The sequence below is a fragment of the Alexandromys fortis genome, unplaced genomic scaffold (genome assembly GCF_014885135.2).
Source record: "Alexandromys fortis isolate MF-2015 unplaced genomic scaffold, M_Fortis_MF-2015_v1.1 scaffold_5, whole genome shotgun sequence".
NCBI lineage: Eukaryota > Metazoa > Chordata > Mammalia > Rodentia > Cricetidae > Alexandromys > Alexandromys fortis.
Genome location: NW_026067924.1, coordinates 18,700,076 through 18,715,364, shown reverse-complemented (window position 1 = coordinate 18,715,364; position 15,289 = coordinate 18,700,076). Strand labels below are relative to the sequence as shown.

At 39.2% G+C, this 15,289-nt stretch overlaps 1 protein-coding gene across 1 annotated transcript in view; it reads right to left on the bottom strand.

The window, feature by feature from the left end:
• Positions 1–5,131: 5,131 nt before the first annotated feature.
• Positions 5,132–15,289, bottom strand: part of Nme8 (NME/NM23 family member 8) — a 31,864-nt gene continuing 21,706 nt past the window's right edge. The window contains exons 11-15 of the mRNA XM_050142557.1: positions 12,240–12,384; positions 11,423–11,530; positions 10,537–10,688; positions 6,305–6,449; positions 5,132–5,357 (exon numbers count right to left, since the gene is read on the bottom strand). Of these exons, the coding sequence (XP_049998514.1) occupies positions 5,132–5,357; positions 6,305–6,449; positions 10,537–10,688; positions 11,423–11,530; positions 12,240–12,384 (776 nt within the window). The remainder of the gene's footprint in view (positions 5,358–6,304; positions 6,450–10,536; positions 10,689–11,422; positions 11,531–12,239; positions 12,385–15,289) is intronic.

The window sequence follows — 15,289 nt, the reverse complement described above, 5'->3', positions numbered from 1 at the left end:
CTGTGTTCCCGTGGTGGCTGGATCAGTTTGTATTTCTATCAAGAGTGAATGAGGGCTCCTCTTTGCCCACTTCATCACCAACATTTTTTTAAGATTTAATTTGTTGATGATAACCTTTCTGACTGGGGTGAAATTAGATTTTAAAGTAGATTTAATTTAAAAACGGTTACATCTGTTGAACATTTTAAAAAGGGCTAATTAGCCATTCATATTTCTTCTTTAGAGAATTCATTGAAAAAATCTGTAGCTTGTCTTTTAATTAAGTAGTTCATTTACTCCAGTGTGTATTTTTGTCAAGAATAATGTTGTTGTGATTGCTTGGGCTTAGGTCTGGATCTACTATTCAAGTGATGTATATATGTCTGTTTTTCTGTGCAAGTACCATGCAATTTCTCCTTTTATTAATACAGCTCTGTGGAGGAACTTAAGACCAGATATAGTAATAATGCCTAAAACATTGCTCTTTTGGCTCAAGATTGCTTTGGCTATTGGATCTTTTGCATTTCCATGTGAGTTTAAGATTGTTATTTATATTCTGTGATAACTGGCATGGAGACTTTTATTGGGATTTCATTGATTACATAAATTGTTTGGGGCCGAATGACCATTTTCCCCAGTATGGTTTGTAACAATCCATGAGCAAGAGAGGTCTTTCCATCTTTTAGTGTCTTCCACAATTTCCTCTTTCTCAGTTTTAAAGTTTTCATCATAGAGGTGTTTTACTAACTTGATTAGATTTACCATAAGGTATTTTTTGTCTATTATAAATGAGACTGCTTCCCTGATCTCCTTCTTGATGGAAGGTCATTGGCTAATAAAGAAACTGCCTTGCCCCATTTTATAGGTTAGAACATAGGTGGGTGGAGTAAACAGAACAGAATGCTGGGAGGAAGAGGAAGTGATCTCAGACTCTATAGCTCTGCTCTCTAGGGCAGACGTGATGAAGCTCCAATCCAGGATGAACGTAGGCTAGAATCTTCCTGGTAAGCACACCTTGGGGTGCTACACACATTAATAGAAGTGGGTAATTAAGATGTAAGAATTAGCCAGTAAGAAGCTAGAGCTAATGGGCCAGGAAGTGTTTAAATGAATACAGTTTGTGTGTTGTTATTTCGGGGCATAAGCTAGCCAGGCGACCAGGAGCTGGGGTGGCAGGAACACAGCCCGCAGCTCCTTCAACACCTTCTCATTGAGTTTACCAGTGGAATAAGAGAAGCCTTTTGTATACTGCAATTTTGCCGCAAGTCTTTATCAATTCTAGGAGTTTTCTTTATCTCTGAGATGAAGTCAACCTTACCACGGTTTGATCTTTTTTTTTATTTGTTTCTGTATTTTGTTTTCATGTACAGTCTTGTGGATTCTTGCATTTATGTTTATTGGAGACACTGATCTGTAGTTCTCCTTTCTTGTGTCTTCACATGGTTTGAGCACTACAATTAAGACTGACTTTGTGAAGGGAGTTTAGAAGTTTTCTTTCTATTTTTATTTTTTGAAATTTTTTTTGAGGATGATTGGCTGTAGTTCTGATTTTTCTGAATTTCTTCATTTTCTTGAACTCTTTGAGTGTATTTGTAATTGTTCTTTCGAGTTTCACGTCTTGAGTTTTGTATGAGTCATGCTTGTTAGAGACCACTACTATAAGAATGGTTGTTTATTGAGGGATATATTATCTAATATTTTCATATTGCTTGTGTTTTTGCCATGGGATCTAGGCATCTGGAATTAGGTTGTTGGTTGTATCAATGATGTTTTTAATCCTACTGGACCTGGAATGGGGTGATTGTGGGTCTCTGCACCCAGTGGAGGAATTTGTTAGGATTATTTTTAATCTGTAGATCACTTTGGTTACTTAGTTTCATTCTAATAGTAGTTATAGTACTTTTTGGAATTAGTGACATTAGGATACCTTCCCACTTTTGTTTGGATTGGTAAAAATTTACTTTGTATTTATCAGTTTGTCAGTGTTTCCTACAAGTCAGCTTCAACAAGAGCAACACAATCCTCTCTGTGTCTCCAAATTACTTTTGTGCTTAAACTCAAATATTTTTTAAGCCATTGACACTTTTGCTTCTGTAAGCCAAGACACTTATACTTCCTGCTTAAAATGAGTGCACAGATCAGCAAGGGGTGAAAATTTAGAATATCCATGCCTTTGTCAGGCATATATATTGCACTGGGTATCTGTAAAAAGTTCTAAATTTCCTAATATATGCTAGCATGTTTGCATGCTTTGATTTCCTAAAGACACTTTCCTTTAACCCTTCTCTGACTCCAGAGTGTTTATTATTTGCATTTAAGCCCTAAACTTTAGCTGCAAACAATTGCAGTTAGGGAGCAACATTTCCAAGCAATGCTCCTGCTTTTCCAGCAGACTGGTTTTCAGCTTAGGTGAAATATACATGCAATTATTATTCTGATGGCATCTAGAAAAGCAAAGGCAGGTGAACAGAATAATTCGTAGATTCTGCTCTTTTCTCTGTGGAAACAGAGACTAGGGGCTGACACTGGGAATTCAGTATCTTCCCATCGTCATCCTCTTGAGAAGTCAAGATAAGCGAAGATGTTACAACATTCTAGAGCATCTTAGGTTGCTCTTATATTGAATCATAATTTTCCAGGTTCCTGCAAATCTTTACTTTCAAGATTCATAAAAAAATCTTTTTCTGGTGGTTTCTGGTTATGTTCTAATGTCCCACCAGCAGGATAGACACATGCTCCAACATTTTGCTGACTACACTGCACTGGGAGTCCTCTCCACCTCTCTCATCCCTGTAACCTGATTTATCTTCAGTTCTGGATATCATTTACCCAATACGACCAACACAGAATCCATGGTGCTTTTTTAGAAGGACTTCCCTCTTTAGAACCGTCTGTCTGAGAATTATTAACTTCCTTATGCAGTGGCTGAAGACAGAAGAATATCTTTTCTCATTTCTTTGGTACTGCAGCAGCCAATTATCAAATCCCACAGGTGCACTGCAGCCTTCTCAGGATCATCTTATCATCCACCCTTCCTTAACCCGCGGTTCCCAAGTTAGTTCAGGCTTCTGTAATACTTCCCACTGACGATTGCCAAGTGTCCTGCCTGGATAATTTGGGCCTCATTTCTTCCCGCTCCACTTCCTATAAGCATCCGCTGAAATCACTCTTGCTTATTTCAACAGACCTAGGACACATGATGTTCCCTATCTTCTGTTCTTACCATCATGAACTCATTCCGCTTAGAGAACTGTGTATACCTAGCTCTGCAGCACACAGCAAGAGCTGAAAAAAATGAATTTAAATGTCTGAAAGAGGCTCTTAATATCTTAATACTACCTCCATAGTAATATTACATAGCACAGAAGGCACGGAAATGTAGCATCCAACAAAGGATATCGGCAAACAAGCACCAAGTGTGTGTGTGTGTGTGTGTGTGTGTGTGTGTGTGTGTGTGTGCGTGTGTATGTGTGTGTGCGCGCATGTGTGTATGTCTACTTAGAAACTTAAAAAAAAAAAACAAAATTCTCTTTTTCACCTCCATATTTCCAGGTATATTTCAATATTATCTTGTCTGATTCCTACCCATGAAACCTATATACCTCACAGTTCTGCCCTGAATTACACACTAGATGGAAATCTCCAAGTCAGTGATAATGCTGCTCCTGGTACAAAAGGAAGGCAATACAGATGTTAGGAGAAAGACTCACTCTCAACAGAAGCTTTAAGTAGAGCATTGGTCTTCTGAGAAACCTCCTGCTATTCACTCATTCACACAAGCTAAAATCATTTGAGAGGAACCTCAATTTAAAAAATGCCTCCATAAGATTAGGCTGTAAGCATGTCTGTAGGGTATTTTCTTAATTAGTGACTGATGGAGGAGGGCCCAGGCACTGTGACTGGCGCCATGGTTGGATAGGTTCTGTAAGAAAGCAGACTGAGAAAGCTATAAGGAGCAAGCCAGTAAGCAGCACCCCTTGGTAGCCTCTCCATCAGCTTCTGCCTCTAGGTTGCTGCCCTGTTTGAGTTCCCATCCTGACTTCCTTTAGTGATAGAGTATGATATGAAAGTGTAAGCCAAATAAACCCTTCCCTCTCTGAGTTGCTTTGGTCGTGGTGTTTCATCACAGCAATAGAAACCCTAAGACAGTGAGTGTGCTCTTCTATCCCTGAAAGGTTTTCTCTACCTCACGGAGTTTTCTCACTTTCTTGTGGACACTGAACCTCATCTTGGCCCAGGAATGTGAGGACAACATTCTGCACATAGATTAGTTTGTTATTGGAAAAATCTACAGCCAAAGACATCATACAGTAGATACTCAAAGTCTACTTTTAAATATAAAAAGAGAAAACAGGTTTTATTTTTTAAAAAAAAAAGTCACCAATTTCCTACTCTATACCCCACATGACTCATGTTCTTGAAACAAGGGGATTTAGTGCATATGAGGTAGTGTACGGCACCCTTAGGGTTATCACTCTTAAGGTTGGATTCAAGACCTGTTTAAGAGGAGGAAAACAATGCCTGGTACTGAAAACCTAGATAACTCTTCAATGCTAAGGAAGTCATGGTTAGTGAAAGAGAATCAACAACATTAAATTACTAAAAAAGCATAATCTCTAAAACAGTTCTATAAACATTTGTCTTTATACCCACAGATAAATGTAGTCTTTACCCCTCATTAAGGAATTTTTTTTTGCAAGAGATGGGGACCACTGCAGAAATCTGTAACCATAGCCAATCAAAATGCAGAGTTATGGAGCCTAGTCCCAATGGGTATGTCTACTAAAAACTCTTGAACCTAAGGCTCAGAAAACATTGTGAAAGAGGGAGCAGAGGATCAGGAAATTTGCTGTGAGGTTGTGTCTCACATGAATTGGTTGTCCAGTGCCAAACGGTCAGCCCTAAAAATATATGTACAAGCAATTTTATATGGCCTAAACAGCTTTAGGAATATATATGTATACACAAATAAGCATACAATAACAATTAGTAAAAAAAAATATGTCATGAATTTGAAGGAGAGTGAGAAGTGGGTATATGGGAGGGTTTGGAAGTAGAAAAGAGAAGCTGCAATTATAATCTTTAAAATAACATTTTAAAAAAAAAGCAAAGGTAACTAAAGTATACTCTTTATAGCACGTACTCTAGTGTTCTAGTCTTCGGGATTATCCTCTGTGAAGATGTTATTGATGCTGACTGCTGCTTCAGATGCATTAGATGCCCCATGGACAGCATTTCTCAAAATGTCTAGTCCATAATTGGCTCGGAGGGAATCTGGGGAGAGCAGTCTTGCTTCTTCTGGGTCTACTGGACCCATCATTCGTCTCCATTCTGCAACAGCGTTCCACTTGGTCAGGACCATGATTATAGATGTGCCCCTGCAAACAGCAATTCTTTCAGAAGGCAGGTTCCTTTAAGGGTATGAATTGCACACAGTGCTAAAGACAGAATGCTTCTGGTCCATCCAGAACAGTTTTTCCTAACAGTATAATCTTGTGCTTTCTTTGTTTTCTCCCTTTTCTACAAGTTTTGTGTCGTTTTCTTTAATTCTAAAGAATGAACGTGAATGGATTTATAGTTTCACTACTTTGGGGACCACACAAACATTATCATGGGCCAAGGACTTTTGTTTCCTGTTCAACCTTCAGCCTCTAGTCCTTTAAGAGTTGCCTCCACTGCAGAAAGTCATCTTTCACAGACCACCCTCATTCCCTAGATGTGCTCTATCCAGTGATTGTGTGGTACCTGAGGCAAAATGACTTAGCTCAGCTCAATGCACGACCACTTGAATGGACAGTCTAATTGGTCAGCAGACACGTTGGTCATCTGTAGAGCACCCCCTGACCTTTTCCTCCTGCTCCTCCTACCTCTCTTTCCTTCCCCTACCCCACACCATCCTCTAAATCCTTAACCTGAGTCATGAACTCTCCCCAGGTGCATACAGCAGCTGCACCTGGAGTTTAACTTTCTTAGTGTTCATGGTGCAGGATCTCAGTCATCTTTACTTCCTGTGAAGTGGGTCTCATGGCTTCCTCTCCATTTTACAGGAAAGGAAATGTAAGCATAGTTCTGCACTGGTTAAACAAGAACCTAAACTCTTCTACATGTAGTGTGAAGAACTGAAGAAATAGAAAAAGGAAGGAATGAGAAGGAAGAAAAGAAGGAAAGAAATTGTAAAAATAAACAAACTTTGAAAGTTAACATGGTGTCTTTCCTTGAGTCAGATTAGATTGAAAGTTGTTAAAAATAATTTCTGTTTCCTACAGTTTCTATAGTGTACAATTACCACTTCTACAATATGAGCAACCACATTTCAGAAACTTACGAAGCTAAGACTTCCAAGACGTTTTTATAAAACTCTCTTCCTGTTATTTTGAAATAAACTTTGTTGGCATGCTCGGGAATCAGAAGCATTTCTTTCAGCATAGTTATCTCAAATCCTGCCTCTTTAATGGCCCTCAGGATCTCCACTAAGGAAACAAACATTAGGAAACATTGAAGATCATTCTTTCCATGTTCGTGGTAGAGTAAAGATCAAAATACCAGAGGAAAATAATAGTTCAACTTGCATCTTGTGGTTTATAAATATGCAAAATTGTATAAAATTAAAAGCACCAAATAACAGTCAGAAGATGTTCCGAATTTTAACATGAATGCCTCACTTTGATTAATTGATGGATTATCAAAGGAAAAAGAAGAACTGTTGGCATGCTAAGCATGAAGACATATTTTCATCTTTAGGCCTCAATGTCTACCAATGCCTCATATGATCTGTACTGGGAAATAGCCAAGGCAAAAATTATTTCCTGATATAGAAAGGCGCTGTTGAGTGCATCAGTACAGTGAGTCCTACAAGAATCTCATCAATCGCTTGAGCACCGAAGTCTGCATTCTCCCCATCAAGGGGAACCAACTTAAAGACTCCGAGCATTCTTATAAAGGAAGAAGAGTGGGGAAACATGGGATGTGGGAGGAAGAGGACAGGGGAAGGAAGAAAGGCACAGACAAAGAACGAAATGATTTTTTTTTTACTCCAAGTAAAAAACATTCAGAGGTGTTGGCCTGAGAAAAAAGGAGAGTGAGACCTAATTTACAGAAAACTTGAAGAAGGCTGGGTCTTTCCTGCTGGTAAGAAGATATCTAGGATCTACTCGAGGAGACCCTCTAAGTAACAAATGTGAGAATACAAAAACTACCACAGAAACGGGCCAGTCCTATAAATTTATCATGAGAAAATGGCATTTTAAAGAATAATGTGTATGGTTCCTAAACCACAGTCCAGGAAACAACTATCTCTGGACTTCTCAAGTACCCTTATTTTTAGAAATGCCGACTTTTGAGATAGGCATGGCCAAAGCAAGATGCTGTCACAAAGCAGTGTGTCTTAGTTGGTGTTTCTACTGCTATGATAAAATACAGTGATTGAAAACAACTTGGAGAGGATGGGGATTATTTTATCTTATATTTCCATGTCACGGTTCATCACTGAAAAAAGTTAGGAAAGGAATTCAAAAAGCAGAAAATGAAACAGAAACCATGGAGGCATGCTTCTTTCTGGCCTGCTCCCCATGGCTTTCTCAGTCTCATTGCAGTTCTTATAAAACTTAGAGCCATCTTTGATGTGGGATTTCCCTCTGTATGCTGTGATTACCATTGATAAATAAAGGAACTGCTTTGGGCCTACAGCAGAACTATAGAGGAACAGAACTAGGCGAGGAAAACTAAACTGATTTCTGGGAGAAAGAAGGAGGAGTTTAAGAGAAGCCATGTAGCCCCACTGGAAACAGATGCTGGAACTTTAGCCAGTAAGCCACAGCCATGTGGCAATACACAGATTAATAGAAATGAGTTAAATTAATATGTAAGAGTTATCCAGTAAGAAACTATAGCTAATGGGCCAAGCAGTGTTTTAATTAATACAGTTTCTATGTGATTATTTTGGGGCCAAGCGGCTGGGAACAACCAAGCGACCTTCTCACTACACATCTTCCCAGGAGTGGCACTTCCTATAATGAGTTAGCCCCTTTCACATCAATTAACAATCACCAATAAAGAAAACATCCTACAGACTTGCTTGTAGTCCAACCTAGTGAGGGTATTTTTCTCAATTGATATTCTCTTCTTTTAAATGAATCTAGCTTGTGTCTAGTTGAGAATACACATTAGTGCAAATAACCATTTGACAACTTGACTCACAAACACAGCACTATGAAATTACAACCTTCCTGGTTTCTTCTGTCCTCCAGATGTCATGGTAACACTAATATCACAATGTCAAATATCCCAACGTTTAAAACTCCCAGTCTTCAAAAACCCAGTCTTTTAAAAGCACCCAAAGTCCCAAAGTTCAAGCATCTCTAAAGTATCTGCTCTCTCTAAAACTTTAAAGTCTCTCAAAACTCAAAAGTCTCTTTAAAAGTTCAAAGTCAACAGTGAGTGTCTGTCAAAATAAAAAATGAGGTAAATACTTTTTGACTCCAAGAGGGAAGAATCAGTTCACAGTCACAGTTAAATCAAAGCAAAAACAAAGTTTCATGGTATAAAAGTCTCAGTATTTGATGTCTTAAGACCTATTCACAATCTTCTGGGCTCTAAAGAGACCACTGCCTTCAAATTTGCTGTTTGCAACAAAGGGCAGCTTGTTTTATAGACTCAGGCCCACTCCACTCTACACCTGCTGCTGTCCTTGGTAGTTGTCCCATGGTACTGACATCTCCAGAATGCTGCGGTCTCTCCTGCAACTGAGCTTCACCTTCATGTATAGCTTCTGAGCTCTTTCAGGGACTCTTACCTTGCTGCGTGATACCAAACCTCAACTTCTCTCAATGACCCCTTCAATTATCAGCCTTCTATTGCAATTGAGGCTGTACTTTCACTAGTAGGCTCTCACAATGTCATGGCTCAACTATTCTTCACGACCCCATTCATGCCTTCAAAATCAGTAACACCTGGAAGACTCCTACAGCTTGTCAAGTTCAGCTGCCAATACAAATTACAGTCTTGAGAACCTCTGGACCATGGTTTCTGTATCCTGACCCTGTGGAAACACATCTCAGAAGATTCCACCTTGATGATGCTGGTCTCTTTTTAATCACTGCTAATTTCTTAGCATCAGTTAACCAGCAGTGAGTGGTTGCCCCAATAAAGCAAAGGTCTTACTTTAGTGTTATTGGTCTCTAGTCAATTACAGATGATTCTTCAGCTACAGCTGACCACATGCCACTGATTCTTAACACAAAATACCATACAAACAACCACAGCAGGGTCTTTGCTTCCTTCTGACATTTCACGGGCCAGACCTCCATCATCTACATTGCTCTCAACATTCTTATATGCCAAGGTACCACAGAATGGATCACTAAACTCTGGGCTCTTGATGTTTCTCCGGACCTTTCACAATCCCTTCTGTCAAAGCAATGGTCCATTCTTTGGGACTGATTTCTGTCTTAGTTAGGGCTGATTTTACTGTAATAAAAACACAGTGATTGAAAATAAGATGGGGATGAAAAGATTTCTTTCATCATATACTTCTGGATCACAGTCCTTCATTGAAGGAAGTTAGGGCAAGGGCTTCAGAGGCAGAAACTGAAGTAGAAGCCCTAGAAGAGCACTGTTTACTCACTTGCTCCCTATGGCTGACTCATCCTGCTTTCTTATACAATTCATAACCATCTGCCTAGGGGTGATAATACCCACAGTGACGTCATCCCACTTCCCTCAATAATTAATCGAGAGAATTTTTTTTTTTTGCATTAGCATTTTTCCTGGCCTAGTGATAGACCCATGTCCCAAGAGCCACCTTTTCTAGTTAGGTTCTTGAACCCTCTTTATGCCAGGACCACCTTTCCAAGGAAAATCAATTCTTCCCATTGGCACGCCTTGCCAAAAACCTCTGCCACCTGCCAACCACCAATCCTAGTTCTAGACCTGTGTCTTTTAACCCTTTTTATATGAAAAACCCATTTTCTGGCATAGCTCTACACCCATGGTTCAGGAGTCAGCTTCTCTGGTCCAGCTAAAGAGCTCATCAACTGACATTACGGGGCCTAACTCGGGCCACACATCTCTTGCACTTGCCCAATCTAAGGAAAGCTAGACTATCATATGAGACATACAACCAAAAAAAAAATTCCACATGCCTGAGATGGATCACAAAAGCAAAGGCAAAAAAACAAAAACAAAAAACCCATGAATGGCCAAAACAGTATGTTCCCCCATGAAACCCATTATTCCTGCAGAAGAACCCAGGAGGCAGAATTTAAAATAATGATAATGAACTTTATCAAATTTCTCAATAAATTTAAGACCATGTTGATAAAGATAATTATTTGAATAATGTCTAGGAAAATATAAATATACAACTGAGTGAAAGAATAGAGAGATAAGTCTGGATTTGAAGACTGAATTCAATAAAGAGAAACATTGAAGGGACCACAAGCCAAAATAAGGATAAAAACTGAAAATCAATATCTCAATTAGAAAATTCAGAGGGAAAAGCTTCTTGGAGAATGAATCAAGCAGAAGATGTCAGGACTTGGTGATGTAGTAGCTGCTTACGTCTTTGTTCCTGAGTCACGTGGGGCTTGATCAGTGCCAGCGTGCTCTGAGGAGGGAAGAAGTACTCTATTTCCTTCTCAGCCACTGCCCTTGAACTGCTTCCATAGAACTGGTTGATAGGGAAATTTTCTGTGGCAAACTGTGCACATAAACTTTGGAAAAGAGGTCAAGTCAAAAATCAAATGTAATGTAGCAATCTAATGCAACGCAACACTACTTATTCAATTTGCTTTTAAAACACCATGCAACAGCATTCATTCCATCTTTAGGTATTGTGCAAAAGGAAGTAATTAGACGGTGACTTGGATATACTATATCCTTTTGTGAGGTATCAGACATTAGAAAAGAAATATGTGAACATTTAAATCTTATTGTTAATGGATATTACCAAGGAAAACTAGAATAGGGACCCCCTGCATTGAAAAGGCTGGGGCTAGGATCCTGGCTAACTACATGACTTCACTTGTCAAATTAAAGTTCTCTGTATAGTGGTGCTAAGTTTAATCTTGATTTTTCTCAAGAATTTTAAAGCTCTTATGGTCAATTAAAGATGTTGCAGCTATGATTACAACTTTAATTGGGGTTATTTGTCATAAACTATGGTTACGGTAGATGTTTCTTTCAGTAAGTAGAGACGAACCATTAGTTTGGTTCTTAATTTCTAGGCCAAAGTCAAGCATCCCACCTTTTCTTGCAAAACCATGGTCATCTTCAAGAGGTATGTAGACCATATCTCTACAATAAGCAGTCAATAACTCCACCAGAAACAGGAGCTTTCCTGAGAAGCCCTCTCAGACTAAACACTGTACTTCCTGTATCTTAGACTTAAGAAGAAATTAAACTGCATTACACGAGAAAGGATAGGGAGCCATGCTGTAAGCAATACCTCTCTTGATCAGATGCGAATGCTTCCTCAACAGTTTTTGGTCCCATTAACTCTTTCCAATATTCCAAAGCATTTGCCCTCAATAGAACAAGGACGTAAGATGGACTGCTGTTAGAAAAAGCAAAACCAAAGGTTAATGAAAGAATGTCTTAGTAGCTAATGACATACATAGAATACAAGTGTGTTTGTTGTTAAACTGACTACAGTATGTCAAACGATTCAAAAGGAGTTCAACATCAATATACGTTAGCATCCACTCAAGAGCAATATTTACATGAGCTGGGAAGAAAGACAGAAAGGGAAGGGCAGGGTCCCAGTTCTTTAGAGTGGTTTCTTCTGGCTGTCATGCTCTGGTTGGATTATGTAACCTTGTAGGACTTTTGCTTCAACTGCATTTCAGTTCCTCCTCTAGGTAAGTGGCAACTTCTCAGCATCTCATTTCTTCTTCAGGATGCATGTTATTCAAGGTTATCAAAGTCCCCCAGAGAATAATCAGACTGCTCAAAGGGTCAAACAATCCTCAGTTAGGACTTGGTGATGTTGCCCACTCTAGAATTCTGCACTCAACTCAACTGGAAACTGGTATGTGTCTGTGTCCATGGGACCTATCATTTGTTCTAACAATATTCCAGGAATGGAGAGGATACAGATATTTGAGCAGAGAATGAGGACAGTAACAAGGTTGACAAAGACATAGGCCAGGAACTATTTATAGAATTTAGAAGTTTGCTAACCCCCCAAAAAGGAAAGCTTAAGAAAAGACTGAAATGAGTGGACAATAGATCACAATTTTTTCAAACTTGGAACACTGCTTTACCTGGACATGTATGCTAAAAGTTTACTAAAGTACTCTTCGTTCTCATAGTTCTTGCACACTCTTCTGGCTTCTTCCTCCGATAATAATATTTGTCTCTGCATCAGTATGGTGAACCCTTCCTTCTGAATAATGTCCAAAACATCATCTAAATAAAAACAGTCATGACAAAGTAAGTTTCCAACATGCAGATCACAGCCATAAACACAAAACAGCATTATGATGTACCTTATGTAATTAATTATCTTGGTAAATGTAAAAGTTCACAAAACAGCTTCTTAGGCTTCAATATGGATGAAACTTCTTGATTTATCAGTTATAATTTGCTTCAAATTTTCCTATCACATAGCAATTACTCACAAACACTTGCACAAAGGAGTCTCAGGGAGTAATTTCTTTTGCCTCACATGTGCCATAGGTATGCAGATACGTGGTGCCTTGAATGAAGATGGCCCCCATAGGTTCACATGTTTGAATGCTTGGCCCTCAAAGGTGGAACTGTTTGTGAAGGGTTAGGAGGTGTTCCTTGTTGGGGGAGGTGTGTCGCTGGGTGTGTGTTCGGCTGTTTGAACGCACATGCCATTGGCAGTTAGTTCTCTCTCTCTCTCTGCCTCCAACTTAGGATCAGATGTAAGCTCGTAGCGATTGCTCTAGCACCATATTTGCCTTCCTGTTGCCATGCTCCCTGCCATGATAGTCATAGACTCACCCTCTGAAACTCTAAGCAAGCACCCAATTAAACACTTTCTAGTATAAGTAGCCCTGGTCATCGTGTTTCTCTACAGCAATAGAAAAGTAACTAAGACAAGATAGCTGCCTAAATATTTAAATAATTCCAGTATAAATATTTATGAATAGCAGGCTATATTTTTTTACTTGTCTATTTGGGGAGAAATAAATTGACTGAATATTCAAAAGTATTTCTCAATCACCTTCTCGCTAGCCTGCTTCTCTCTGTGGAAGACCAGAAAACAAAGCATTTTCTATCCTTCCTCAAGCACAATATAGAAATGAACTCATATGCAGCATATGACATGTAAAAAGAATATGCTGAGATGTTGCTGAAAGAGGTACCTAGGAAAATCTCTCTGTTCTACACTGGTTTTCTACTTTGAATAGCTGAGTACATAATGCCAGGATCTGCAGGCACAACTGATACACTAAATATATACATCTTAACTTAGAGCCCAGTCAGTATTACGCCTGGCTGATAATTTTTTATAATCAGATTCAAAACATATCAAAATAAGAAATGCATACACAGGGACAACCAACCAGCACTCCAGGTAAGCATAGTTTCATTAGCTGCACTGGCACGATGGCTTGCCACTATCAACTGTCAATCATACAAACCTAAAACGATCAAAAATTGAGACTAGACTCAAACCAAGGACCAGTAGAGCGGGATGTCTGAGAAACAGTTTCAATTTTCTTTTCCCCCTTTATCATCATCCCAGCAACTTCAAACTGCACTACGGTCCCTGAGCCATGACAGCAATCTGTTACTATCTTAGCTTCTATTAAAATTCATAAAGGAAAGTAAATAGATTTTGTTTAAGGAAAAATATTTCATAAACTCTTCAAAAGGATGGAGATTTCTGGCACTGACTAGAGTATATTTGCTTTCTTTAGAAAAATGGAAAGAATGGCATGTCAAGGCATCTGGCATGGACAGAGAATCACTAAACAACACTGGATGTGTGTGTGTGTGTATAGAATATATATATATATTAGTGAGAGAGAATGAATAAATGAATGAATGAATACATAAATAAATTTAGGGCAAATCTGCCTAGGAATTCTGATAAAAGCACACATGGGAGGAGAAAGAAGTGGGAAAGTTAAGGAGCTTTCAGACACAACAATCAATCATTTGAAGAGGTGTCATTGCAAGGAAACAGAGAAGCAAAGATCAGCTAAGGGTACTGAGATCCCATGGATGTTTTTGGTTATGCGAATATACCACTGAAATATGTTTATTAATGTTGGAGTATATCCCTGTAGTAACCAGAAAACTTCACTCTCAAGGGAGAAAGAAATGTTAGAAGAGAGAATAAGGGCCATCTCCAGATGAACAGTCCTTGAGAAGCAGACATGACATACTTGGAATAAGGCATCTATTGGGTCACATACAGCAAAGAGTTAACTCTTTATGTCAAGGATGGTGCTTTTTCATTTATAGAGCAATGAGGCATGGATAAATGAAAACTCCTCAAGCTTTCTGCCTCTACCACTATCCTAATCTGCAGATCCTGAGGATCTCTTACTACAGGGGGGGGGGGGGGATAAGGTTTTCTCCCTGAGGCTAATTCTCACTCCTCTGCTACAGAATCATTTCTACCTGGCTCTATTCGTGGTCAGTCATTCAGCTAATTAATCACAGGGTGCAATTCAAATACAAAAGACTCGGAAGTGTAACTCTAAGATGGATGATATAATGGGAAGCAAGTGATCCTGCTGAAGCATGCCACAGCTCTAACTTCACAGCATTAACCTTCTCAGAATATTCCTACCACCTGGAAGAGTATTACTGGCCAATTAATCAGTGTGATCGATCCCCAAAGGGTCAGCATCTGCAGACTCAACCAAATGCAACTTGTAAGACAGTTAGGTAGGCCTGGAGGGTTGCTGGGTGTATAGTGAACACATACATATTTTTATTGCTTTTCCCTAAACAAACCATAAAAATAGCTTACATAATGATATGAGATGTCCTTCTGTATATGTTTTGCTCTTATTGGTTAATGAATAAAGCTAATTTGACCTACGTAGAGCAGAATATAGCCTGGCTGAAAGAGATAGAGTGTAGGGATAAGCCCACCCGTTGGGGGCGGGCTTGCCTCGGGCGAATGTTTACTGATAAATTGGGTGTGCAGAAGCCACGGGTCCCTTCCTGTTTCCTGTACTCTGCGGGAACCTTGGTTTTGTGAGTCTGGTTTTCCATTAAAGTTGTGCAAATACTTATCACAATTTGTCTGCATTAATCTAAGCCACCACATCAATAGAGATAGAGAGAGAGAGAGAGAGAGAGAGAGAGAGAGAGAGAGAGAGAG